Source organism: Tiliqua scincoides, chromosome 2 (assembly GCF_035046505.1).
Source record: "Tiliqua scincoides isolate rTilSci1 chromosome 2, rTilSci1.hap2, whole genome shotgun sequence".
NCBI lineage: Eukaryota > Metazoa > Chordata > Lepidosauria > Squamata > Scincidae > Tiliqua > Tiliqua scincoides.
The window spans coordinates 227,583,406-227,611,364 of NC_089822.1; the positions used below are offsets into that span (position 1 = coordinate 227,583,406).

At 42.1% G+C, this 27,959-nt stretch overlaps 2 protein-coding genes across 4 annotated transcripts; one reads left to right on the forward strand and one right to left on the reverse strand.

The window, feature by feature from the left end:
* Positions 1-1,496: 1,496 nt before the first annotated feature.
* Positions 1,497-7,930, forward strand: GHRL (ghrelin and obestatin prepropeptide). The gene is made up of 4 exons (XM_066612982.1): positions 1,497-1,604; positions 1,716-1,823; positions 6,715-6,823; positions 7,911-7,930. Exons 1-4 carry the CDS (start codon positions 1,497-1,499, stop codon positions 7,928-7,930), a joined length of 345 nt encoding a protein of 114 aa, XP_066469079.1.
* TATDN2 (TatD DNase domain containing 2) lies at positions 5,953-26,605 on the reverse strand. 3 transcript variants are annotated; one of them, XM_066617776.1, is made up of 7 exons: positions 26,533-26,605; positions 25,646-26,037; positions 23,161-24,264; positions 20,316-21,209; positions 19,137-19,264; positions 17,105-17,288; positions 5,953-10,074 (listed from the first exon to the last, which is right to left on the reverse strand). In XM_066617776.1, exons 2-7 carry the CDS (start codon positions 26,021-26,023, stop codon positions 9,931-9,933), a joined length of 2,832 nt encoding a protein of 943 aa, XP_066473873.1. In that variant the 5' UTR covers positions 26,024-26,037; positions 26,533-26,605; the 3' UTR covers positions 5,953-9,930. The 3 variants fall into 3 exon arrangements, with proteins under 3 accessions (XP_066473873.1, XP_066473872.1, XP_066473874.1); XM_066617775.1 differs by lacking the exon at positions 26,533-26,605 and adding an exon at positions 26,274-26,354; XM_066617777.1 differs by lacking the exon at positions 26,533-26,605 and adding an exon at positions 26,229-26,249.
* Between the last annotated feature and the right edge of the window lie 1,354 nt (positions 26,606-27,959).

Consider the following 27,959-nt stretch of genomic DNA (forward strand, 5'->3'; position numbering starts at 1 on the left):
ATTCCCCTACACCAGTGTTTCTCAGACTGTAGGTTGGGACCCCACTAGGTGGGTTGCAAGCCAATTTCTAGTGGGTCCGCATTCATTTCAATTTTTTATTTTTAATATATTAGACTTGATGCTACCTTGGTATGTGACTGCACTTGGAGAAATGTTACACATCTATACTTTTAACAGGCTACTATGTATATGCTTTTAACGTTGATAGTAAATGGGACTTCCTCCTGGGTAAATGTGGGTAGAATTGCAGTCTAGGATTGTTAAAAATTTTCCTGCTTTGGTGATGTCACTTCCAGGGTGTCCTGACAGATTCTCATTCTCAAAAGTGGGTCCTAAATGTGGGTGCTAAAAGTTTGAGAACTGCACAGTGAACCAATTGCTATATTCAGTGCTACTATATGAAAGTGATATGTTTAGCTATATGGGTAGAAATATCTTCACCCCTGCTCATGATTCTAATGCAATCCTTATGCATGCTGGTTCATTTTGCTTGTAGGACTTTTTTCTCTACTTTGTACTATGGTGCTAAAGTGGGATGGAGGGGAGCAAAGGAACAGGCAGCTGAAGAATGTAGACTAGATACAATTACTTGGATAACTAGCATATACTCCCACATTACAAACATCTAGATTTTGAGAGAGCAATAGTTGCATTCAGTTTAATAGGATAACACGATGGGCAGAGCAGTGAGAATTGAACTTTGGATGACCACATGAAGCTAGTTTCTAGTCAGATCTTTGGTCCAGCCAGCCTAGTATTCACTCTCAGCTTTCAGGGAAGGTTTTTCCTAGCTCTACCCAAAGATGTTGGGGATCAGACTCAGGACCGTCTACGTGTGAAGCAAGTGCTCTGAGTTACAGCCTTTCCCCAATTTCACACAACTGTTACATTTCCATGTGTAACTTTCCATTTTGAACATGTAGTAGCATACTCTTGTTAGACAAACATTCACTGAAAAATGCAAGTAGTGTAGCAATTCAATCAGATTAAAAAAATTAGACACCCCTGAAACTAATGCACTACACATATTTCTTTTTGTTTACTTGTTACATAATTGGTACATGTTGCCAAGAAACACCTAATGCAACTTAGGCTGACAGGTGTTACATCTACACAAACCAAATATTGTCTTTCACTATATATAGGTTTTAAGGCATTGCCTTCCATGGATTAATTCAGGAAGCATTAGGTAAGAAACATAACCAGCTGCCATTTCCCCTTTTGTTTCTTAGTGTTACTTTTTTTTTTAAACCCAAGGGAAGAAATTACCTATTTTACATCAAGAAAGACCAACTGGGCTGTAGATGCCAACAATTATAAAATGACCAAATTTAAATGCGGCTGATGTAAGGACTAGATGAGGAGATGCATCTTTTGGGCTCTAGTAGTGATGTTAGAACAAATACTTTATTTGGAATACACTATTTTAAAAGCCATATCAATAAAAACATTTTATGTGCTACAAATGCAGGTTGATTCAATCCTTAAAGGCAATCATGGTTCCCAGAGCTATACTGCTAGGAATTATCCTTGTCTATTCACTGTGGGCAGAGACCACACTGGCTGGCTCCAGTTTCTTAAGTCCTGAACAACCAAGGACACAGGTTAGTACCAGAAGCTACTACTCTGCTGCTAGAACTCTCTCAAGAGGCGTTTATCATACATGCTCTTTCTTGCCTACAGAAATTTCACACTTAGCTCTGATTTGTTTCCAGCAACGAAAAGTTCCCCCAAAACCTACACCAAGGGTACACCGCCGTGATGCAGAAGCATTTCCAGATACCCATGAGACTGAGGGAGACACCAACAACATAGAAATAAAGGTAATTTTTCTTTGTTTTACAGTTCCTGTTATACAAATTGGTGTTTCATGTCCATGTTTTTTCAATGAACTAACTTTGAATCAAAGTTGTACAACTAAATGTCTATTTCAGGGGTGCTCACACTTTTTTGGCTCGAGAGCTACTTTGAAACCCAGCAAGGCCCGGAGATCTACCAGAGTTTTTTTACAATGTTCGCCCCATCGTAACATATAACATTTATGTGTACAATGTATGTTGGTGTACCTTGAGCCCCACTGAGTATAACAGGACTTACTCCTGAGTAGACATGCCTAGGATTAGGCTGTGAGGCTGCAATCCTAGCCACACTTACCTGGGAGTAAGCCCCATTGAGTACAATGGGCCTTACTCCCGGCGTTTCCTCCCAGAGGCATCTGAAGAGGGGGTCGCGATCCACCTATCGAGCACCCCTGGTCTATTTGATTAATTACCGTTACAGGTGAATCCTCCAACTTTTGAAATATTGCATATAGTTAAGTGTTATTGCTGGCACTGCTTTTTAACCATTTTTTTTAAACAACAGAGTTTATTTATTTATTACAGATACAGGTAAGGAAAATAGGTTAGACTTAGGGCTGGGATTACACAGGTTACACATGAGGGTATTGGCCATCGATTACAACATACATTAGCCGCCCCCCCCCCCAAATTTAACAATGTCTAAAAACAAAATGATTCATCAATACACAAATCATCATATTTGTTAATCTAATGATTAATAATTTAACTAAACAATCAATATTCTTTATCTAAAATTAACTATCCAATCATAAAAAGGCTTCAAATTTTACTTATACACTCTTCTTGCCACTAAACTAATATTTAAAATAAAATATTTCTTATCTGATTCTTAATTTCTGACATCACATTTAAGAGAAATGTTTCCAGTTTGAATGGTAATACAAACTTCAGTATCTCTTGTAACAATTTATATATCATTTTCCAATATTTCTTTTCTTTTTCGCATATCCACCACATATAATAAAAAGTTCCCTCAATTGTTTACTTATCCAACATTTGTTTGATGACCCAGGGTACATTTCTACTATTTTCTCTGGAATTAAATACCATCTATAAAATTTTATATAATTCCTCTTTTAAAAAATAACCCTTTTAGTTATCTTAATACCACTTTAATTTTTGCAATATTTGTGTTCCAAGTTTGTTTTCATTTACATCTACTTTGATTTGTTATAATTAATGGAATACTCTTCACTTCTAAAAAGAATTCGGTCCATTAATATCTACAAAAAGAAAAAAAAGATCTACTTTTTGTTCAGCCATTTTCACTTTCTGTCTTATTGGTGTTTTCTTTCTTGCTCCTCCCACTTCTTTTTCTTCTTAACACTCTTAAATTTCTTAATCCTTCTCTTTTCCTTCATTCTATTCTTTTTGGATTTAATCCAAAAATTCTTCCTCTTCTTGAAATGACGTGCTCTCTGAAAGTTCCCTGTTTTTTCTTCCTTAAAATTCTTAATTCTGATAATAACTGTTGCTTTTTCCATCTCCTGTCTCATTTCAAAAATCTCCACTTCTTTAGTTTCATCCAACATTTGATCCATTCTTTTTTCTTGTCTGTTATTTGTAATCTGTTCCTGCATGCTTGTCAGGGAGGAGTTTATTTGCTTCATTTGTTCAGATAATTTTCTGACCTGTTGCTTCATTTCATTTCTGAAATCCCACAACAAATCCATTAATAAGGGCTGGCTTTTACTAACATCCTTTAAATTTTTGAATGCCATTCTTATCAATATCAAATCAAGCCAATATACCTCTGGCTATAAAAAAAAAACAGAGATAAAATGGTCCAACAATAAAAAAAAAATCAACCAACTCTCATTATCTTGTTTCACCTTCTTGTAAGGCTAATTTCCAATTTTTATATCCAAAAGGGGTAAGTCAATATTCCACTTTCGGTCAATAACAATGTCAAATCAGTCAAATAATTAAAGAGTCATCCAAGTCTTATTATCTTGCATCCCTTCTTGTCCAAAGTAATCCTTAATTTTTAATATCCAGAAGTGGTGGATCAGTAATCCTGGTCAATAACACTGTCAAGTTAGTAGGCCTTTAAATGACCAGGCCTGAATCGAGCCTTCTTGCTAGGAAAGCGAAAGTAAAAGTTATTTCAGCCGTTGAAAGTTAGTTATTTATTTCTTTTCTATGTATACCATTTCAGCAGGGTGATCTTTCATCTTCTTATCTCTCTCCTTATCTTGCAGTCACCCTTATTATGAAAAAGAGAAAAATACTCCAGCAAGGGTTTCTTTAAATCCAGAGTCGCTCATTTCCCCTCTGGGTGGCTACCTGCCAACATAAATAATCTTGAAGTTGTCTTCCCCTCCTTCCAACCTCTTGATTGCAATTCTTTTTATAGCCTTTTAATGAACTGGTTACTCACAATTAAAGGCTTGTTCGCTTTCATGTTTATCTAGGCCGTGGGGGGGGGGGAGGAGTTCTCAGCTGTCTGAATCGTCTCCAAAGATAGCGTCTGGGATACTATGTGATTCAGCACAGAGCAAACGGGGAAATTACTCAGAAACCGCCGTTTCAATAGACTCCCCCGTTCAAGCTCTCAGCCTTCGTTCCTTCTTCTTGGCAACGAAGAGTACCTCATGTGTTGAGGTCCTTGGAAAACATCTATTTAGCAGTTCCCCCAGGAGCCCTCCAAGGTTCCCCGCAACTTCACTGAGTGTTAACTTCGCCCCCCGCTTTTTAACCACTTTTAACATGCACAGGAGAGAAAAAATTAATTTATGTGTAAAGGCACAGCTATGTGATTCAGCAGGGAAGGAAGAAGAAGGTAAGGATTAAAGGTGCAACAGAAGGGAGTTCAGAGATTCAGAGGAAAGAGAATCAAAATGGGACCTAACTAAACTTGCTCACAAAGTCCTATGACTAGATTTCCCCCTATTCACACACAACACAGCCTTAAGTATAAGCTGTGGAGAAGGCAGTCCTTGCAAGTAGAAGGAGGGTAGAGGGGCAATAGAGAGATTAGGTGAACTTCATAGAAGGAGCTGGAATTAAGGAAATGAGAATTTTTGACTCTACAGGAGAAAAATTAAGACAATTAGTAGGAAAGGGAGAAAGGTGCCCGAGGATCATAGTAGGGTGTAAGACTGTGACTTGAGAGCAGCTATCCATTTCCTGAATCAAGAGCCACAGGCAAGGAGTAAGCCTCTAGGCCAGTGATTTTCAGCCTTTTTCATCTCGCGGCACACTGTGGTCCAGGCACACCATCAGCTTTTTTACAATTGACAAGGCACACTGTGCTGTCAATGGAGGCTCACATCCCCCAATGGTTCTATTGATAAATGACCCTCTCCCAAATTCCCACGGCACACCAGGGGACCATTTGCGACACACCAGTGTGCCATGGCACAGTGGTTGAAAATGGCTGCTCTAGGCAGACTATGAAATCACCTATTTGCAGTGGAGGAGCTAATCTCTCTCACTGAATGAACTCTCAGAGGTTTGGGGCATTGGTTGCAAAAGGTGATCAACAAGCCGGATGATCTTCCTTGTTTTGGAGTCCTTGATGGATTGGTTAAGGTGGGTTGTTTGGGAAGGAGACCCGAAGCTAGTGTCAGGTCTTCCACTAAAACAGTGGAAAAAATAGACAAGGCCTCTTGCCATCTGTCCATGCAATAGCCACAATACTTGTATAGCCCATGCTATCCTGGTAGGCAATCAGCCACCAAGTACACATCTACATTAGCATGTTTCCTGCTTACCAGGAAATAAAAGAAAATAGAAGACTGACAGGGCAACAGAGGCCCTAGAGATTTTAATTTGTTCTATCTAAACACACAAATGTACTCCTAAAAAAATCAAGTAAGAACACAAGTCATTATTGTTAATTAGTAAATATACTTCTGGGCACATACGATAAAACATCTCAGTGTAACAACTTTTTTTCCTTCAGTAATCTAGCACTTCCATACATTCATTTTCTTATACTTCTGTCCCGTCCAAATATTTCAACTCCCTTCTAACACCCACTTTTTGGCTAATTAACACCCTCCTTTTCCAAGAACAGTTGTGGTGCGCAAAGAAATGAACAGAACGCCTTATCAGTTGAGAATTAACAAGAATTTATTGCTACAAACACACTCCTGGCAATTCCTCTTGTCCTGAGGCTTTCCCCTCCCCAAAACTCCACTTAACGTAGTGGGTGAAGGTCCAAAGCCTCTAAGCAAAGTCCAATCCAGTCTCCAAAGCACAGCCCAGTCCAGTGTTCTGCACCAGAGTCCCTCCTCTGTGTCCTCTCCAGCAGAGCGTCTCTTCCAGCAGGGTCCTGGCAGTCCTCTCTTCTCCCATAGGTCCTGGTCCATCCGTGTCCTGTAGGTCTGGGTCAGGTAGCGCTTGGTCAGGTTCTCTCTAGGTCAGGTGTACTGTCTCATCAGCTCTTTCCTCCTTCTGAAGCTGCCTTTTATCCTGCAGCCCCTTGTTAAGTCCAAATGCAGCTCAGCTGTGAGCTACCTTGTTAGCTCATTCAAAGTCCCATCAAGGTCAAATGAAGCTCAGGTGTCCATCCAGGTCTCCATTGGCCTTGATTGATTACAGCTGTGGAGCCAGCCCTTCCCTTACCAGAGCTGTCAAACAGCTGTCAAAACATGGGATCCTGTCAACACCACATCATCCACCTGATGATCTTCTGATCTTTCATCACAACATCCTCTCCTAACTACGCTCAGATGTAATTTTTCACCCTCCTGAATCACAGCTCCCCCTGCACTCTGACTCTTAATTCGCTGCTAGTTTTCCAATAGCACTGAGCCCTTCAAATATATGGACACAGTTCAGATACAGAAATATAAGGGGACAGGGCAGATCTACAGTAATCTTCCAGTTCTGCCTCTTTCATTAGTTCAAGGTTCCCTTTGAAATTGGCATGAGAATCTCAGAAGAGCAGTACAAAGACTATGGACAAATACTGGAGCAGTTTCTGGAAGACATACTTGCTGAGGACAACAAAGGTAAGTGCCCCTTATTCAGAGAGGCCTCCAAAAACTTACCCAAATTCAATCTGCATGAAATTTAAATATTAATAGTTGCTTAGCATGCTCAAATAAATTTAAAAAAAAGTAAATTTAGCATGTTTAAATGCCCACCCCATTAACATTAAAGGCTGGATGAAGATGAAGGATTTTTATTCATGAAAGAACAAAGCTCATCTAAGGTATCATTAATTAGAAAGGCAAGCTACACATCAGGAGCTCCTTTTAACATAGGGTGTAGGTAACAATAGTCTTCAATAGTCAGAGGAGATTAAGGCTGAATCATTTACAGTGTTACTTAGGAATAATAAATCCTGGCATCAATGCTTCTCAAAATTTGCTTCAAATTTTTTTCACCACAGAAAATAGCAGGGGAGTGGGGAGGGAGCACAGATCCCAGTTGCTAGTTAGCCCTATCTATTTACTGAACAAAAAGAACTCCTCATACATATTCACCTCAACCACATTCATAGTAATGAATTGTTTGACCCCCCAAACCAATTCTCTACAGCAGTTTCTCAAACTGTGGGTCGGGACCCACTAGGTGGGTCGTGAGCCGATTTCAGGTGGGTCCCCATTCATTTTAATATTTTATTTTTAATATATTAGACTTGATGCTACCATAGCATGTGACTGCATTTGGGGAAATGTTACAGACCTGAACTTTTAACAGACTACTATGTATATGCTTTTAACAATGATAGTAAATAGGACTTACTTCTGGGCAAGTGTAGGTAGGATTGCAGCCTAGGATAGTGAAAAATTTCCCTGCTTGATGATGTCACTTCCAGTCATGACATCACTTGCGGTGGGTCCTGACAAGATTCTTTTTCAAAAAGTGGGTCCCAATGTTAAATATGTGAGAACTACTTCTCTACAGGAATATCTTATTTCACCCCATTACTGATGTTTCCTTCAGAGTTAGGAAAAGTAACAGTAAATAAAAGATGGCTTCCCTTTTGTATATTACATTAATAGTAGAGCCTTTAGATAGTTTCATTCATTTTTACATTCCTAGATGTATGGACATAAAAATTAAAACACATTTCTCCCATTGATCTTTCAGAAAATGAAGCAACACACTGATACAAGCAAAGCAAGATGCCAGCCTTGGTACAACAATTTTACAAAAATCAGGTTTCACTCTTGGAATTAAATAACTTCAAATCTTGCTTTATGTTATGTCATATATCATACCTAATAAATGCCTTGATCACAAAATGCAGAAAGATGTCTTTAAAAACTTATTTTGTGAAGAAAAAATCCCCAGGTTTTTCCAAAGAGAGAAACAAGGGAAAAAAACTGTCCCTTGGACAATAGAGGACTGGAAATAGAGAATGTACTTTATTGTTCCCAGAAGCTTAAACCTTCTCATGCAAACTTTTGGAAACAATGCAAAATTGGATAAAAGTAAGGGTATAACAGAGACATGAGGAACACATGTAAGTTGTAAAACGAAGAACTCTATTCATGCTGAAGAAGTTAATGTCTGCATTGCAACAAAATGGGTTCCACAAAAGTGGGTAGGGGTCCAGTTATCAGCTATGCACAGGATTACAGCTTCATCATGCAGTTGCTTCTCTTCTGTAGAATTTTGCTCCAAAAATTGTAGAAAAGCAAACAAACCCAGAAGGTGACAGGTTGCTTTCTTTTGCCACAGGCTATTTACGACTTCATTACGTGAATGAGTTTTTGTTTTAATCTAAACCATTTCAGATGTACAAACGTGAGAGTTATGGCTTGGAGGGGTAAAACATGGTTTTATTGTCTCTCATGCACATACACGTACGGCTCTCTCTCACCCTCACACAAAAATTTAAAAGGTTACCATCACTTCCACAAACATTGGGCATCATCATTAATTACATGAAGGTACGTATTTACAGGGAAAAAAATATTTGCATATAATGAAGTCGAATTTCTGACTTGAAGGCAATGGAAGGATGAGAACACTTGCTTGCATGTTACTGACTACAAGATTTTAATTTCTTGTCTCACTGATAGATTCTATCAAAGTGTATGAATATTTATATAAAAATACATCTATTTACAAACAAGCTCTTTCAAAATCCAAATACTTAAAAGCAATGAATTACAGAAAAAATGGAATCATTTTCTCTTCTTAAAAAGAAATCTGTTGAAGAGGTTAAAATTGACCCAATTGAAAAAAAGTAAAGTTAGACATGGTTTTACATGAAATAATCTTGAGAGCCTGATTTTACTTCTTTTGTTTAATTACTGCTGCAAACACTCATCTTCCTCAGGCCACCACAGTGCTTCTAGAGAACTATTCAGTGTGTGTCTTTCACTGCCAGTCTTTAAGTAGGATCCATGAGTTACTTCCGCAGTTTCCGTTTTCCTTAAAAACAAATTCTTGTCATGTGGTTTACAGCCATCCTTTGCAAAGATCCATTGTGTTCATTAATAATTAATAATCATACATCAATATTTTTTTGAAATCATCATGTACAAGAAATGCACTTCTTATTTCTGTACAACATTTTTACATATACTACATCCAAAGATGGAAGTGTTGTGGCTGTGTTGTAAAGAGAAACACTGCTGAAGTTACAGAGTTTGCAGCTTCAAAAGAAACTTTCAGATATGGCTTTGATGATTTAAAAGCACTTGAATTTCTTTAGGCTAAGCTTCTAAAGTTACCAACCACACCCATATTGTTCTTAGCTGGTAGGAAGTGATCTTCTAAAATGCTCATTTATAATCTTAGAACATGGTAATAAAAATACAGTACAAATTAAAATACAAATTAAAATTTACTAACAATTTGTTCCCTTTGTTGCCTTCTGAGATTAGCAATTAAGGAGAGCCACTCTTATGAGTGAAATCAACACTAAGGCACCTTAAACATCAGGCAACAACCAGCTGGAAAAGGTGTGAACTTTTAAATGATATTTCTTTTAAGCACATCTAATTTACTTTTTCCTTGCTCCCAGAAGCCACAATATCCAAGTTGGTCAACATTAAACATACAAGCCCCAAACATCTATATTTAAATTACAAAAATAAAAAATAAAAATCACAGTACACTCCTTCAACAGCTGTTTTCCACACTCTCTTGCACCTCTCTATGATAAATCATATATTTTGTTGGTGTTTTGCCTTAGAATGGCTAACATAACAGACAGCGGCACATCCTTGAGGCGGGCAATCTCTTTCACCGTGTGCAGAGCTACTCCTGGATGTGAATACTGGCACACACTTTTGGGAACCTGGGAAGAGAAAAAATAGGAATATCAGGAGAAGAGCAGGTCATTTCTATCTGGTACACAGCTAAAAAGGGGTCAGCACCCAAACAGTCGCAAATAAGTTGAAAGACCTCCAAACAGGTGCAGGGGAAAAAAAGTTGAGGTATATCTAAAAGTCCAACACAGTCTGGCAAAAAACCTTCTTTGGGGACACATTCTACACCAGTGAACCCTCCACAATGAGGTTATATTAACAAACAGTCTCAAATAGGAAGTGATCTCATTGTCTCATTGTAGAAGGTGCACTGGTATAGAACAGGTTTTTTTTACAAAATGTGTTGGACTATCAAATCTCTCTCTCAACAAATATCCTGACTCATCAACACTCAGCCCAAACCCCCGAACCTAGAAACAAGAAATTTGGGGAGCGTATTCCTTCCATGACATAAGGACCCACTAAGAAGGAATTTTTTGAAATTCAACCCCTAAGGCAGTAAAAAGGGATTAAGTATGTTTTTGCAAATTTTTCATTATCTTTTAGGCCTGATGAGATATCAACTTGGCTTTTGCTTTACGAAGGTTACTCATACAAATGCTTTAAAAATTAAGGATTTCACCCTAATCAACCTCTAAATGGGGTGAATCTAAATTCAGGGGTGAATTACAGAACCCTTCCTATTACTTAGGCCTGGGTGGCTTTTTCCCTGTGCTACTGCCTGAAAGAGGCCTGAGGCCTACATGACAACAGAGGCCAGGTTGGCCCTTTTAACTTAACCCTTTTTAAATTGGTATGGCAAGGGGTAGTAACAGTAAAATAACAGTCATTTTAGTATTTACTCTGAACAGTAAAATGATTTCTGGCTCAATGCGAAGTTCTGCTAACCCAAGATTTTGACAAGCCTTACTTTTGAGAACATGTGCTATCGCCAGCGCTTGCTCTGCTTATCCCCATATTCCAGTGAGAGGAGAGTTAGGGAGGGGCACTGGCTCAAGAGTTGTGTGGTGCAGTCTAGCTTACCTCACAGGAGGCACTGATCTGCTTCCTCCCACGTTCCAGTGAGAGGAGAAAAGGAGGGGCACTGGCTCGACAGTTGTGTGTCACAGTCTAACTTCCCTCACAGGAGGCATTTTCTCTTGATTGTAGTTTCTATGAATAGCAGCTGAAGGTCCCTCAATTTAAGTCGGTATGAGATGGAACCTTCCTGTTCCAGTCCCTCTCCTCTCTCATGCATGACACTCGGCTAATGACTAGGGAGGTGCGTGAGCTCACTGTGAGAACTCGGAGGAGTTCTCCATCATGTGCCACTACAGTGAGGGGGACAACTACACCAGCTTCGCTCAATATCCTACTCACATGTTCCCAACCCTTATGGTGGTTTATGCAGACTGGTGATGACTGCGCAACTGTTTGATTTAGTCTTTGAGGTTTACCACAATGAGGAGCAATATAACAGTCTCGGAGCTGAAAGTTACCTTGTGAGGATGCTACACTTTATACAGGACCTTTCTAGGGGCCATTTTGATGCATACCTGCCATGTAAACCTGAAGAAGTGTCCACCACACCACCCTTCCCTCAGCCTGATTGAACTCACACATCTCACAGCCATCACCCCTTCCTGCCCCAAGAAGGCTCAGGACTGGCAAACATTGTGCCAGATACACCAACACTAAAAGGAGGAGGCAACCCAGCCCACAGGTGTACATATTTGATCCCAGTTGCATATATGCAATGTTGGGTAGAAATGGCTTAAAAATGCGGCAAGGAAATATGCACAGAGTAATCCTGTAGTGCACTGTGCGGTGGTAGCCAAGGACCAACAAAATTATCCCAAGGTCTACAGAGTGGCAGTCTCAACATGACCGGACCAATCCTGACATGGGTATTTGTGCTAAATTTCAATTGTTCATTGCAATCAAAGCAAAGTTCACTGGAGTCAAAATGGATTTTAAAGTAGTTAAATACCATAGCAAAGCATGTGCTTCACACTAGTATATCTTATAATATCTAGTAGTGAATTGTTTTGTGAATACCTGTTTGGAGGTCTCGCTTCCTTGCTGCTATTTCTATTTGGTACACTACAACTAATAGAATTTATACACAAGGAGCCAAGAATTATGACATCTTGTGCCAAGTGCAAAGGAAGGAACCTTTGCATGAGCAAATTGCTCCTTCTGTTCCTGAAGGCAGCTCTTGACAGTAAAAGCAATAGTTGAGATGCTACCCAGTGCGAGCAATTTTTAGATGACATGTATTTGTGCTGTGGCCAAACCACCACCACATTGCTCAGACCAGCAATCCACCTAGCACAGTATCCCATCTCAGATACCAGTTTTTTTTAATGTACTGCCCTCCAAGGTAACTATTAGCTGATCTACCCTTTACTTTTGATTTATTCACAACTTTTGACATTTAGAAGATCAAGGACAGCCTGACGGAGTATTCTTTCCACTATCTTTCTGTTAGCCATCATTGACAAGCAAGTGCAATAACTATGAATATCTACAGGAAAAAAACCTTTTACATCTAGCTTTGGAGAACTAGGAAATTCACAAGCGATAGGAGTTAATTTTCCCCTTTCCTCCTAACAGTGTCTCCCATCCCCAACTGAGAAGCTGAGATGAGTATATGTGAAAATTTATTATCAATATTTTCCTACTCTCGGGAAGATGTGCCATTTGTAGCTCTAACAATACTCCGTGTAGCCTTACCATAGATTTGTACAACGGCATTATAATACTAGCCGTTTTGTTCTCAATACCCTTCCTAATGATCCCAAGCATAGAATTGGCCTTCTTCACTGCTGCCGCACATTGAGTCGACACTTTCATCGACCTGTCCACCACCACCCCAAGATCTCTCTCCTGATCTGTCACAGACAGCTCAGAACCCATCAGCCTATATCTAAAGTTTTGATTTTTTGCCCCAATGTGCATGACTTTACACTTACTGACATTGAAGCGCATCTGCCATTTTGCTGCCCATTCTGCCAGTTTGGAGAGATCCTTCTGGAGCTCCTCACAATCACTTCTGGTCTTCACCACTCGGAAAAGTTTGGTGTCGTCTGCAAACTTAGCCACTTCACTGCTCAACCCTGTCTCCAGGTCATTTATGAAGAGGTTGAAAAGCACCGGTCCCAGGACAGATCCTTGGGGCACACCGCTTTTCACCTCTCTCCATTGTGAAAATTGCCCATTGACACCCACTCTCTGCTTCCTGGCCTCCAACCAGTTCTCAATCCAGGAGAGAACCTGTCCTCTAATTCCCTGACTGTGGAGTTTTTTCAGTAGCCTTTGGTGAGGGACCGTGTCAAACGCCTTCTGAAAGTCCAGATATATAATGTCCACGGGTTCTCCCAAATCCACATGCCTACTGACCTTTTCAAAGAATTCTATAAGGTTCGTGAGGCAAGACTTACCCTTACAGAAGCCATGCTGATTCTCCCTCAGCAAGGCCTGTTCATCTTTGTGTTTTGAGATCCTATCTTTGATGAGGCATTCCACCATCTTACCCGGTATGGATGTTAGGCTGACCGGCCTATAGTTTCCCGGGTCCCCCCTCTTTCCCTTTTTAAAAATAGGCGTGACATTTGCTATCCTTCAATCTTCTAGCATCGTGGCCGTTTTGAGGGACAAGTTGCATACCTTAGTCAAGAGATCTGCAACTTCATTCTTCAATTCCTTAATAACTCTTGGGTGGATGCCATCAGGGCCCGGTGACTTATTGATCTTTAATTTATCAATGAGGTATGAAACATCTTCTCTTTTAACCTCTATCTGACTTAACTCCTTGGTCAGGAGGGGCCGTTCGGGCAGCGGTATCTGCCCGAGGTCTTCTGCCATGAAGACAGATGCAAAGAACTCATTTAATTTCTCTGCCATCTCTAAGTCTCCTTTTATCTCCCCTTTCCCTCCCTCACCATCCAGAGGGCCAACCGCTTCTCTGGCGGGTTTCCTGCTTCTAACATATTTGAAGAAGCTTTTATTATTCCCCTTAATGTTGCTGGCCATGCGTTCCTCATCGTCTCGCTTGGCCTCCAGTATCACCTTCTTACATTTCTTTTGCCACAGTTTATGTTCCTTTTTATTCTCCTCATTAGGGCAAGACTTCCATTTATGGAAGGAAGCTTCCTTGCCCTTCACAGCCTCTCTAACTTGGCTGGTTAGCCATGCGGGCACCCTCCTGGATTTAGTGGAACCCTTCTTTCTTTGCGGTATACACCTCTGCTGGGCCTCTACTACTGTTGTTTTAAGCAGCCTCCATGCACTCTGGAGAGATTGGACTCTTTTTACCCTCCCTTTCAACCTCCTTCTAACCAGCCTCCTCATTTGGGGAAGTCTGCCCGTCGGAAGTCAAGGGTTTTTGTTAGAGATTTGCCTGGTATTCTTCCCCCAACGTGCACGTCAAAACGGATCGCAGCATGATCACTGTTCCCCAATGGCTCAGTAACGTTTACATCTCTAACCAGGTCCTGCATACCGCACAATATTAAATCCAGAGTCACCTGTCCTCTGGTGGGCTCCGTGACTAGCTGCTCTAAGCCACAGTCATTTAGCATGTCAAGAAATCCGGTTTCCTTATCGTGACCAGAACACAAATTGACCCAGTCAATATGAGGATAATTGAAGTCCCCCATGATTACAACCCTGTCCCTCCTTGTCACCTCCCTGATCTGTTTCCTCATTTCAAGGTCCCCATCCGATTTCTGGAGGACGATAGCACGCCCCCAGTATTACATCGCTGCACAAGCCTGGTAATTTAACCCACAGAGATTCTACAGTGGAGTTGGACCCACCTTCAATCTCTACTTTGCTGGATTCTATCCCTTCCTTAACATAAAGGGCCACCCCACCTCCAACACGCCCCTGCCTGTCCCTCCTGTAGAGTTTATAGCCTGGGGTTGCAGTATCCACTGATTCTCCGCATTCCACCAGGTTTCCGTTATGCCCACTATGTCAATGTTTTCCCTTGTCACCAGACATTCCAGTTCTCCCACCTTTGCTCGTAGACTTCGGGCATTCGCATAAAAGCATTTGTAAACAGAATGCCCTAGGATGGGCTGCTTATTCGCTCCTTTGTCCCCGCATCCTCTCAGTCTGCCAAACCATCTATCACATCCCAGCACGCTACCTTTCCCAATTTCTTCTCCTACTCTGCCTTTGTCTTGTTGTTCTCTAACCTCCCCATCATCCCATAAGGATGAGGAGTACCAAACCGGATGCCCCTCGGCTCCTGTTGGCCTTCCCCCAGGGATCAGTTTAAAAGCTGCTCTGCCACCTTTTTAATGTTATGCGCCAGCAGTCTGGTTCCATTCTGGTTCAAGTGGAGCCCGTCCCTCTTGTACAGGCCCCGCTTGTCCCAAAACGTTCCCCAGTGCCTAACAAATCTAAACCCCTCCTCCCTACACCACCGTCTCATCCATGCATTGAGACCCCTGATCTCCGCCTGCCTAGCTGGCCCTGCGCGTGGAACAGGTAGCACTTCAGAGAATGCTACCTTTGAGGTCCTGGCTTTCAGCTTCCTGCCTAAAAGCCTAAATTTGGCCTCCAGGACCTCCCATAAATTTGGCCTCCAGGACCTCCAAAAAGACATAGTGGAAATGGAAAAGGTGCAAAAGAGAGCGACTAAGATGATTACGGGGCTGGGGCACCTTCTTTATGAGGAAAGGCTACGGCGTTTGGGCCTCTTCAGCCTAGAAAAGAGACGCCTGAGGGGGGACATGATTGAGACATACAAAATTATGCAGGGGATGGACAGAGTGGATAGGGAGATGCTCTTTACACTCTCACATAATACCAGAACCAGGGGCATCCACTAAAATTGAGTGTTGGGCGGGTTAGGACAGATAAAAGAAAATATTTCTTTACTCAGCGTGTGGTTGGTCTGTGGAACTCCTTGCCACAGGATGTGGTGCTGGCGTCTACCCTAGACGCCTTTAAAAGGGGATTGGACATGTTTCTGGAGGAAAAATCCATTACGGGGTACAAGCCATGATGTGTATGCGCAACCTCCTGATTTTAGAAATGGGTTATGTCAGAATGCCAGATGCAAGGGAGGGCACCAGGATGATGTCTCTTGTTATCTGGTGTGCTCCCTGGGGCATTTGGTGGGCCGCTGTGAGATACAGGAAGCTGGACTAGATGGGCCTATGACCTGATCCAGTGGGGCTGTTCTTATGTAACAGCCTCAGTCTACCTCATTGGATCCCTGTCATGTTTTTCTTCACCTGAAGCATTCAGCCTTCACTCTTTGTATTCTTTTACCACCCTGACCTCTCACCATTCCTCAGTCAAGATTATATATGCCCACTATAGTCACTTTCTCCAGCAAACAGTTTCTTTACCTTCACCTTTATCCAATCCACTATTACTACCAGGTCAGATCTCCCTCTTCATTCCAACTGAAAGAATGCTGTTCATTTACACATTTGTATGAAGTACAGAGGAAGCACTTTGCATACCTCATGCAGTAACACCCATCCTCTTGTCAACTATATCAGTGTATTGAAAGAACATGTACCAAAAGCTTGATTATTGCTGTGTTTACTTGTGAAAAATTGGTAATTTTAATGCTTTTTTTTTGGCAAATCTCTAGAATCTGCTATACTTAAATGAGTCATGTGCACCCTAGTAAACTTATAGCACTATAGTGCCACAGAAGGTTGTAGTGATATTCTACAAACTTCTTTGGACCTCATTATACTAAGTATTGAGAATGTTTCACAGGAATTAAATAGGCATAGCAGTGCGTGCTAAAAACGTTCTACACCTGTTACTTGTACTAAAATTTCTAACTCAAGTTTCATACAGTTAAGACTACTTAGAAGTCTCAGAAAAGCTGTTTTAACCATGCATGGAAATCCTTTACCACCATAAAAAGTTTCTCATTTCAAGCACAGTAGAATCCGTACAGACAGACAGCCCCATCTGAAACCATGCAGAAAGGTAGCAAATATTAACTCTCACACAAACTAAGAGTTCCTCTCCTGCTATACTAACATAGTATTAAAATGCAGGCAGAAAAGAGGGTGGATTTTTAAAAACATCAACTCTTACCTGTCTAGGAAGGAAATAAGGTGCATCTGTTTCTACTACTATTCTATTTAAAGGGATTTTTCGAACAGTGTCTCTAGCTTCATGAGCTGATGGATAGGTCAGCAGTGCTGTGAATCCAACAGTAAGATTTGGAAAGTAGTCTAGTAGTGGTTCTATGACACTGTATCTGCCGGTAAAGCAATGTCTAAGAAAAAGGAAAAAAAACTGTGGTCATTCTGTAGCACAAGACTAGCCAACAGCAGCAACGCAGTAAGACAGGTTGTAAAGGCCAGTCTGCAGATAGGACATTAATACAGTGGCTGCAATATGGTTAATTTTCTTCACGTATTGAAAGTCACCCTGATGAGACTTTGGATAAATTTAGCTGGGAGAAATATATTGTAAATTCCAACACTATATACAAGGAATAGATTTTCAGTGAAACAAAGATCTTCCAAACATTAAAACAACAACTTTGTTTTAAACTACTGGCAATTTTAGAATGCTGCTTTAAAATCACTGAACAGCAACCCTTTCAATAGACAAGTGCCCCAGGCCCTCTGATAAGAAGTATGCTCAATAGCATCCCACAGGCTCTTGCGCTGTGGTTTGAAGAAAGTGAGTAAGTCCTGCTTTTTTTTTTTTTTTTTTATAACCTAGCCAAACCTCAGTGCAAGTGAGATAATCCCCAAGCTGAGATGCAGAGCCTCTTCACACTCAGGTTTTCAGAAAGATACAAAAAAAAAGTCTGATTCTCTCTTTCACACCCCAGAGCCTTTTAAGGAGATCTCCTGCCTCTTTACCAAGCCCTCAGCACATGCCAATGCCACAGGACTGGGGGGGTGGGGGGTGGGAGGAAGACAGGAAGGGAATGTTTTGTGGGGAATAAATTGAAAGGGACTAATAGCAAAGTCAGTATTTGTGAACCCCTAACATTGCCACATTTTAAAAAACTTACTTTTGATATAACATACAGTTCTAAATATATGCAGAAAAATTATGTTGCTCTTAAAACATTCAATAGTTCAAGAACCAGCAGGTAAAAAGTCACGTCTCATTAAGTACAGCAAATTCAGACTAATATTTTGTACACCATTCAAGGAATTAAGTTCTAGTTGTCAAGAGGAAGCCTTGATTTCTGCACTTAAACTTATTGGTTTGTGTGTTGCCTTTGCAAAGAATCATGCCCAAATTCCACTACAAATGGGGGTAAGAAGCACCTTTTAAGTAGTGGTTAGGAGAAGACAGCAACTGGGGGGCAGCAACTGTCCTTATGAACTCCTGAATATTGACTCTTCCAAGGAGCAAGCTGTTCCTGTCTTATTTTTGAGTCTTTTTTTAAAGATTGGGAGTCTTCTGGGACAGGGAACTACTTCCTCCCCCCACTTCATTTATTTGCTATGTTAATTGCTTTGTGTGAATGATTTTTGTGGAAAATTTGGTTATAAATATTTATAGTACACTACTAGGGTGGCTCCCAACAAATCAAAATATTGCTAAATTGTTTATAAGCCTAAAATAATATATAGGAAAGAAAAGGGATGTAGCTCTTGAAGTCCTTCATGAGCAAAATGGTGTGGCAGCCTCTCAAACAGCAAATATACTAGCCACAAGACCCTGCAAGAAAATTCATGCATAATGGGAAAATATTAAAACCAGTTACATTTACTGGACCAATTTGGTGTTAAATTGTTCAAGACTAAAAGTAAAGGGGACATGAATGGTAGGAAACAACTATCAGGTTTTCAAAGGCAAGGCAACATGACCAGAGCCATGAGAAGGGGGACAGCTGTGCTAAGCAAGAAGCTTGATCTGTGATCACTAGAAAGAAACCCTACCAAGACCTTTCCAATATATTTAGTAATGACTGCCATCACAGAGTTCTCTTTGCAGCCAAGATGACCAGAGTTTAACACACACTTTAACATTTCGTATTGAGAATTTGCCCTAAAACTTTAGTCCATGATGTATTTATAGTTATGAAGAGCTTCAGTACACTTTATCTTCAAATAACTATTTTTAAAATTAAGGGAAAGGTAAAATATATATTTACCTGTGTATTTTGTGGTCTTTTGGTACACATTTTTTCATAATCTCCAAAAGATCTTCATCAGCATCTCTGCAGTGAATTACCAATGGCATCCTTAAGGAAACAGCTAGATTCAGTTGCCTTTCAAATACCTGAAGCAAGAAATAAGACAGCACACTGAGTATTTATATAGCACCATTCATGTGCATGGCACCTCTATAGCGTTTATCAACATACATTTGTTTTTTAAAAAGCACACATGCGCACTCTCTCCAATAGCAAAGATTCAAAGTATTTGCATTGAACAGACCAGGCCTGCTCAGTCTGTACTGTACTGTATATGGTACTCAAACACAGAGGGAATACCTAACCCTAAACTGAAAGTCATCAGAAAAGCTTAGAACTGCTTATCCATTGTTAATTATATCTACAGTCTTGCATCTTCAGAAGTGTTTTTCTAAGAAGTTAAAATACTGTTATTTGTTTACCTGGTGAAAAAGAAGAAACAGGAAGACAACAAGACTGTACTTGGGTTCCTCATGAACCGGCCACTTAACTGAACTATTGCCCTAACACTACTACAGGTAAGCAGCAAGTCACATTTTGGACACAGAAGTCACATACAATACTGCACACATTTATACAATTTAGAACAGAAAGGCATCCGACTATCTTTCTCACGCCTCCAATACAGAGGAGGAGCAGGTGGATAGTAGAACCTCTGGACAAGTTACCATGAAAGATTTCAGTGTCAATATTTTAGGATCACATCATACAAAAATACAAAACTCCCCCCTTTTTTAAAAACAACAAACCCTCCAAAAACCCATTTAGCAATTCACCAGATTGACCTTGTGCAGAATACTTGAGCAATGGTATTTCTTTCAAAGGAAATTAATCATCCCTACTGAGCAGCAAACTCCCCCTGACAAAATCCCTTACAAAGCTTCAGTGCACCCAATGAATGGCAGGTTTCACCACAAGACTTAGGGTGCAATCCTAACCCCTTATGTCAGTGCTTTCCAGCTCTGACATAAGGGCAATGCAGCTCTGAGGGAAGAGAACAAACATTCCCTTACTTTGAGGAGGCCTCCGAGTGACACCCAACTGCCGGATGCAGCATATGTCCCAATGGCACCACTATGCCAGTGGTGGAAAGCACTGACATAAGGGGTTAGGATCACGCCCTTAAGAGTCCTTTACCTTGTGCTGCTCTGGGACTTCAGTATTACACTTATGTGAGTAATCCAGTCCTATTTCTCCAAAGGCAACAGCTTTAGGATGTCTCAATGCCTTTAAGATATTTCCTTCATAAGTGTCTGTGTAGTAACGTGCAAAGTGAGGATGACAGCCAAATGCCCCCCAAACCATGTCTTCCTTTAAAAGATCTTCCCATAAGAAATTATTCAAAGTACGAGGATCACAAAAGTCAGCTATGCAGCCTTGAAATTCTTCAGGAAAGGTGCTATTGTAAGTTTTTCTAAATTTAGAAAAAGTGCCTCTGAAAGCTATCTTTGAATATAACATGTCCAGATGGCAGTGGGTATCAATAAACCCTTCTTCTAGATATTTAGGCAGGTCATTAGGCAATTCTCGGTTTACACAGTTATTACTGAAAGAGTCCGATTTGCGGGATGTGGAGAAGATAGGAACACACGATGCCACTTCCATACTCCGCCGTTGACTTTTGTCCTTGCAGACCAATGGAGAACCAAGTGAACGTGGCCGACCATGCACATCTGCCACTGAAGATTCTTTATCTTTTGATGTATTTGATGAAACTTCTAAAGAAATATCACAAAGATTACTTGAAAATGAGGCACTAGCATATGAAGTGTTTTCGGACGGGCTTGAAAAAGGAGGAGAGGTGGGTGCTTTGGGACTGCTCGTCCAATACTTTGTATAGTCATTCATCCCACGACTGTATAAATGAGGAGGGTACATCACAAACTCTGTTGCCAACACTGAAGTCTCCTTAGTTTCTAAGGAATTGTGAACTGGGAAGGAATCCTCCTGCGAGAATGCACTTGGTGGCTCTGCATCATCCATATCAGACCAATCGCTACCAACTGAGGGCTCTTTTTCTTGCTCCGTAAACTGTAAATCAAGATAAAATAAACAGAAATGAATATCATTGGTAGACTCAATTCACACTGATTTTCTAGCATCCAATTTTGATTCACCAAGTGCACTATTATTTCAGTAACTATATTGGCATTGGTAATCATAAAATATTTGCAAAAGGTAGAGAGAACATACAGTTTGTATTTATTTTTCTGACAGGAAAACTAGTACATTTAATGTCTTACCTTGCACAGAATGTCTAAAACCTATTTTATATTTCTTTGGACATTGCACAGAAGCTAATACAATTCTGCTAGTACATCAGTATCCTTTCTAATTAAACTACATAATAACCCAAAGTGCATGGGGAAGATCCAAAGAAATTCAATCCTGAGGCCCACTGAAAGTATGAGGAAGTACAAAGTCAAGACTAATTTGAAATCTATGGTGCTTTGACAGGTTTGACTTTCTTTGGATACAACTCATTAAAAAAAATTAAATAAAGAGTGGAGGCTCCTCAATTAATTAAGTTCTGCTAGACCTACTGTGCAAACATTGGTTCATAATCACAAAAAAGGAACATCTGTGTACTATTGCTGCTCATTATTTCGAAGTGAAGTCCAAAAATCCAGAGTCATGGGGCAAACAAAATAGTTGAAAAATGTAAGAGAATAAATGGAGCTCTTAAAAAAATATAAGAGGCTGTTCAGCAAGTTGCTAATATAAGCACATTTAAACTAGAACATTTTAGCCCTGCAGTTTGTCATTTGCTCAGGACAAACAACTCATTCTGAATGAGTACCTTAGCAGGCCCATCATAATAGGCCAATCCAAAGGTGAGACAATAAAATTTGCTGGTGGTTTAGTGAAAACTTCTGTGTTTGGGAGAAAATTTCCTATTAGGCAATCCACAGAAGTGATATAGTGAAGTTATTATGGAGTCACTGAAAAAGAAATTAGTTTTGTAAGTCTCTGAGTGGCAGCTGAATTGATGAGGTTCAGGTAAGAGAAGTGTGTTATCCAAGCAAAAAAGTTGCAATCAACATCAAACTTGTAATCACCTTGGGAAAATGTTTCATCCTACAGGGTTTTCCTCCCACAAATGAGGCACGACTAAAGTGTCTAGGACCATTCCTGAGGATTTTCACTGCCACAGTTAAAAAGTTACTGTTATGTAACTAAAGGGCCCAAATCCTAAAGGGCTATAGCACCAGTGCTGGGTGTCGTAAATGTGCCATAAAGCACATTTATGGCACCTTTGGAGTAGGGAGCACCAGTCAGCGCTGGGCCCAGCGCCAGGTGGAGGACACTGTGCAGCCAATGGAGCAAGGTCAGAGAACCAGGCAGTGGTACGGCCTTTCAGGGTAGGGAGGCATTCAGGGGCTGGGTGAGGGCGGGAACCGACCCATGAGGTGGGTGGGACCGACAGAGACCTCCTCCACCAGATCCTATCCTCCATGTTGGGCTGCAAAGCCGGATAAGAGGTTCTCAATTCTGTGCCAGAAAAATAGCCGGCACAGACTTGAAAAGTTCACTGTGGGACCTATACCCTTACTCAGGGAAGGGGATGAAAGTGGAGACCTCTAAGGAGATCTCCAGCGGCTTCCCAGTGCCCACAGAATTCAGTGGCTTCCATTTTGGTGCTGCTGTTCCTCTGGGCACCGTGGCCAGCAGGCTTGGGTTGCCTGACTGCAATCCTATGAAAACTGTCCTGGGAGTAAGCCCCATTGAACAAAACAGGACTTACTTCTGAGCAGACACAAAGAATTGTGCTGTAAGTGAACTACATTCTTTTCCTACCAACTCCAGGAAAATCCTTTAGGAGGCATAAGGATATCCCAACCTATAGGACTTTCTAGCGTGAATTTCAAACGTATCTACTTTTTGTTTCAGCAATGACTTTCTATGTGGATAGACAATGACAAGTCAAACCCTTAGCAATGGTTTCATTTCAGAAGTGACATTCCACAGCTCAGTGCCTCACCTTCTGATCCACTTTTGAATTGTGCTCATCCACAGAAACAAGCTTCAAAGAAGGTTCAACAACAACTGTTCTCTGAAAATTCACAAACTGCTTTTTATTATCACTGTATGCTTCTGCTGAATAAGGGGAAATGCATTTTTCTTTTTTCAGAGTTTTCAGTTTTGAGCAACCTCCAGTGTCTTTTGCAATAGTCTTTGGACTACTGCAACTTTGCTTGAACAATTCTTCACCTTCACGCCTTACAACATCAGAGACACATTTCATATTGTTGTCTGACTTTAAAGAGCCTTTTTTATCCCATCTGGTACCAGAATTTTCTTCACCGATTTTATTTTGCTGTTTGGTTGACCCTTCCTTACTTTTTTGGTCTCCTTCAAGTCTTAAAAGGTTAGAGCAGCTTTTAAGATTTTTGTCCAACCTGCAAGGCTCTCTGCAAAGTCTTCTCTTATTTTGACCCACAGAAGTAGTAATGTCCACTTTTGTTGCACTTTTCTGGTTAGTTAGCTCTTGTTCACTTTCCAATTCATCCTCAGATTTTGATACTGCAGTGGTACGCCTTGAGCTTCTCCCTGGTTTGAAAGCCTCTTTTCCAGTGTGCTTGGAGCTTTCATTTGTTTCTTCTGCAATAGTTTCATGAAAGCTGGACTCCTGCTTAAACTCTTTGTCTCTTTCTGAACTTGGAACTACAGATACACGTCTTGAGCTACCATCTGACCCACGAGACTTTATTTTGTCTTGTGTGATTGAAATATTAATTTGTTCTTTTGCGATAGTTTTCAGAGAGTTTGAAACATTTCCAGTTTGCTCTTCCTCCAGAGTTGATGCTGCAGACAGATGCCTTGTGGTGCTACCTGATCCAGAAGCCTCTTTTCTGCGTCTAGGAATTTCCTCTTTAATTCCATTTGGAGATGTAACCGCTCTTCTGGTTTTTAATGCTCCTCCAAATATACCCATCAGAGCTCTCTGGTATATTAATCGGGATCCTTGATCCGGATTCTGTGCCTTCCTCCTGCCACATTCAGTCTTTGCTTCCTTGGAAGTATCTTTGCTTTCAGCGTTTGGTGCAGGATGTGGACTGACATCGTTGCAAGCATCTTGTGTAACCTAAAACAGTAAATGATAACCATGTCAGCTGCATATATAATGCACTAGCATCTAATTCACAGAAATGTTACCTCCACATAGTAGGCTAAGCAGCTGACAATTCCTTCCACACAAAATGTAGCAGGGCAGTTATAAACACAGCACAAAGAATCCAGTAAAAACTTGCAAACACATTGGGACATTTCTGCAAACTAATTAAATACCCCCAATTGTATACTAAACAATCACTCACATACAAACTCCTTAGATTCTAGCTATCTCGTATTCCAAGCTTCTCAGTATTCCTTTCCAAAACAGATTTAGAAAAAGCACCTGTATTTTCAAGTCAAGTACTCAGAAAGAGAAGCTCACTTTTTATTTCAAAAAGAAAAAGTCACCCTAAATATCTACCACAGTGCCTTGCAGCACAATCCTATGTTATCAAATCAGAAGTAAATCCCACTGAGTTTAATGAGTCTGTCTCCTAAATAAGTGTGTATACTGGATTGGGCCATTCATAAGGAAGTGCTGGTGGCATGCACGTTCCATTGGTGCTGGCTGCCACAAAAGGCTTTGTGGCAGCATAAGCTGCCAGAGCACTGAGATAAGTCCAGAGCCTTCCCATAGGTACTGGTGGATGTTAGGAGGCCTGCCAGAACAGGTTAAGACTATGCAGTGTGTTAGACATGGAAGAGGTTGAACAGGGTGGAGGTGGGTAGAACAGGGTAGAGATGAGGGTGGGGAGGAGGGCAAATTGGGTCCAGGAGGGGGCAAGTTTGACAGTAGTACAGTGCACACCGAATTTCAACTCCCATTCCAGGCCTGATCTATCTGCCTGGATCAACATGGACTCCATCAGCAATATTGTTAGCAAAGGTATGAGTTGTTCCATTGCAGCTGTTGGGGCTTACCCCAGGGAGACCTCCAGCAGCCAACAATTCCCCACAGGATGCAGCTAAAGTTGCATTGGTGCTTCTTCTAAAAGCATCACCATGCAGGGAATTAGGTAGAATTAGGTTGCCCTTTTCTAAAATGAGAAAAGAAAACAAAACAGAGAAAACAGTCTCTGTCTTCAGGCATTACATAATCTAAAAACAGACACAACATTGTAGGAATGGAAGGAAGAGTTAATCAGGGAGGGAAGGACAGAGTTAATCAGGGAAAGCCAAAGTGAATCATTGCCAAAATAAGATCCCATTCTCCTTCTGTCCTATACAAAGCGGTTAGTCACTGATGAAGTCTGAGAAAAGAGGGACCAGGTGGCAGTGGGGCAATGCAGGCTGATGGAAAGGGCCTTCTTCTTTCAGACACTGCTACACAAACAGGAGAAAATTATCAAATTATACAAAGCTTACTGCACACGTAACTCTTACATTGCAAGTTTCATTTATCATTTGCGTACCTTTTGCTCCAAGGACTCCTGAGACAAAGCCACCGCATTTTTCTTGGACATTTCACAGGCGGGACGTCTTACAAGCAACACCCTGCTGGAAAGGGAACGGTCCGAGCTTTCCTCAACCAGGCTATCGATGCCATCTTCAGACTCGATATCGTCCGAGGAAGAGTCTCCCGCAGTGAAGGAAGCTCTGGAAAAGGCTTTATAAGGAGATCTGGAGAAACAGGAGGGTCGAGCTTTCCTGGGGGCAGCTGTCTTGCTGGCCACGCTGCTGCCGCCGGGGGAAGGATGCGGTGGTCCGTCTCTGGTAAGCTTGCGGTGTTTGGCAGGCAAGCTGGCGGACAAGCTGTCCCACTCTATTCTGCGCCTCCTGTTCGGCTGCATTGAGACTGGGGGACCTGGGAGTCAAGAAAGAAGGCCAGAGGGTTAGTGTGGCTCCAAGATGATGAGGCACTATAAACAGAGAGGTCCACAGGCTGAGGAGCACAGGTAGCCCATCTCCCCCTTGGCACTTAGTGCCACCCACACGCAGGTGATGAGGAGCACCTGCCCAGCCCATGTCCCCACCCGCCGCCCTCCCTGGCCACACCTCAGGGCGCCCCTTCCTGCCTCCCTTCGCAAAAGAACCACCCACAGCAGCAGGGAGGAGGAAGAGGCCGGAGTGCTTCCCAGCCTGCTCCTGGGGGGGCGGGAAGGAAGTCGCCTCAGCCCGCCTCGCTGCTGGAAAGACAGGGAATGCCCTCAGGAGCGCCAGGCGGTGGCCGAGCTGAGGCAGCCATTGGCTAACCCCAACTTTCCCCCCTCAGAGCTGGGACCGCCCCCGTGCCTTCGCCCAGGGAGAAAGCGGCGCGCGACCCCCCGCCTCTTCCATCCTGGCCGTTGACGCTACTCACTAGCTCGCGCGTGCGCGCGCCCGACTGATTGGCTCCCGCAGCCGTTATTACCTTCGCCAGACCCAGGGAGGGAGAGAGGGGGCGGGAAAAAACTGACCTGCTGCCAGGAAAAGTGGCTGCCGGACAGGCGTGCTATCTGATTGGACAGCGGGGATTCTGAGGAGGCCTGGCTGCAGCCCACGTGACTGAAGCGAAGGGCAACAGCAGGAAGTGGAATAGGCGCCCTGCGGAGGCTGATAGGAGGGGTTACGTGGGGGGGGGCAGAGACAGGTACAGGCACGTGGCTTGTGTGGTGCCTCCTCTGCCCCACCCACAGCTGTGTACACATTTTATCCCTGTTGCGTGTATGCAACGTTGGGCAGAGAGGCTGACCGCCTGGCTGCAAAATCCTCTGCAGTGGATCTCAACCAGTGGCACTCACTGGAGGTGGCGACACGGCCGGTGGCACTCACGGGGCCACCAGACCCCACCGCCTGGCAGCCACACCAGCTGTGCAATGTGACAAGCAGCAGCAGGAGGCTCTGCGGGCAGAACTCCAGCAAGCACTGTTGGCACTGCCTTCCAGTTAGCCCTGAGCCCCTTGGCGGTGTTTGTTGCGGTGTCCCAGTCTGGAGGTGACTGGTGATGACACCATTGCTGGTTACTTCCAGTGCGCTTCCATTAGGCGCACCATGCAAAGTGGTGCAGCGGGGGACAAAGGCTGAGAAATGCTCATTTAGAGGAGAGTAGGCCCTGTTGAGTCAATGGCCTTTGCGTCCAAAGAAGTCTGTGGACAGTTGCAGTCTTATTGTGGTATGAACGTTTGTTCGTGGACTAGAGCCTGCGGTTCATGAACTAGGCCCCAATTGGTGTTGAGCTCAGGACTTAGGGCGCAATCCAGTGCTTCCAGCACTGACACAAGGGCAATGCAGCTCTGAGGTAAGGGAACAAACATTCCCTGACTTTGAGGAGGCCTCCGTAAGTGACACCCAAATGCAGCACACGTCCCATTGGCACCACTATGCCAGTACTGGAACACACTGACATAAGTGGTTAGGATTGCACCCTTAGGGACCCTGGGTTGGCTCAATCAAGTGTTCACATAAGCCAGTGTCCAAATTGCTAGTCAGCTAGTCAGCAATTGCTAGTCAGTGCCCAAATTGCTAGTCAGCAACACAGGGATGAGCAAAGTTGCTTAAGCAAGAGACAAATTGCAAGGGGGCTACTCTGTTACTGATCCTCCCTCCCCCATCTTCTCCTTGTTCCACCCACTCCTAGGGCCTCTGAGAGGAATTTTATCAGGGGGTACAGTGTTTCTTTTGGGCCCCTTTGGTGGTGCAGTGTTTTTGGGGTACATAGTTTCTTTTGAGTCCCTTCCCTTTTCTATTGGATCATAACTGGATTTCCATTGGATCCATAATTTCTACCAATTACAGTACAGTATATAA

Excerpts from the sequence above, each read along its gene's own strand:
- GHRL (XM_066612982.1), top strand. The coding sequence starts at position 1,497 with ATGGTTCCCAGAGCTATACTGCTAGGAATTATCCTTGTCTATTCACTG. Across the intron at positions 1,605-1,715 it reads CTGAACAACCAAGGACACAG|CAACGAAAAGTTCCCCCAAA; the intron begins GTTAGTACCAGA and ends ATTTGTTTCCAG. Across the intron at positions 1,824-6,714 it reads CCAACAACATAGAAATAAAG|TTCAAGGTTCCCTTTGAAAT; the intron begins GTAATTTTTCTT and ends CTCTTTCATTAG.
- TATDN2 (XM_066617776.1), bottom strand. The coding sequence starts at position 26,023 with ATGCAGCCGAACAGGAGGCGCAGAATAGAGTGGGACAGCTTGTCCGCC. Across the intron at positions 19,265-20,315 it reads AAGTCCCAGAGCAGCACAAG|GTATTTGAAAGGCAACTGAA; the intron begins GTAAAGGACTCT and ends TTCTTGCTTCAG. Across the intron at positions 17,289-19,136 it reads AAAGACCACAAAATACACAG|ACATTGCTTTACCGGCAGAT; the intron begins GTAAATATATAT and ends CCTTTTTCTTAG.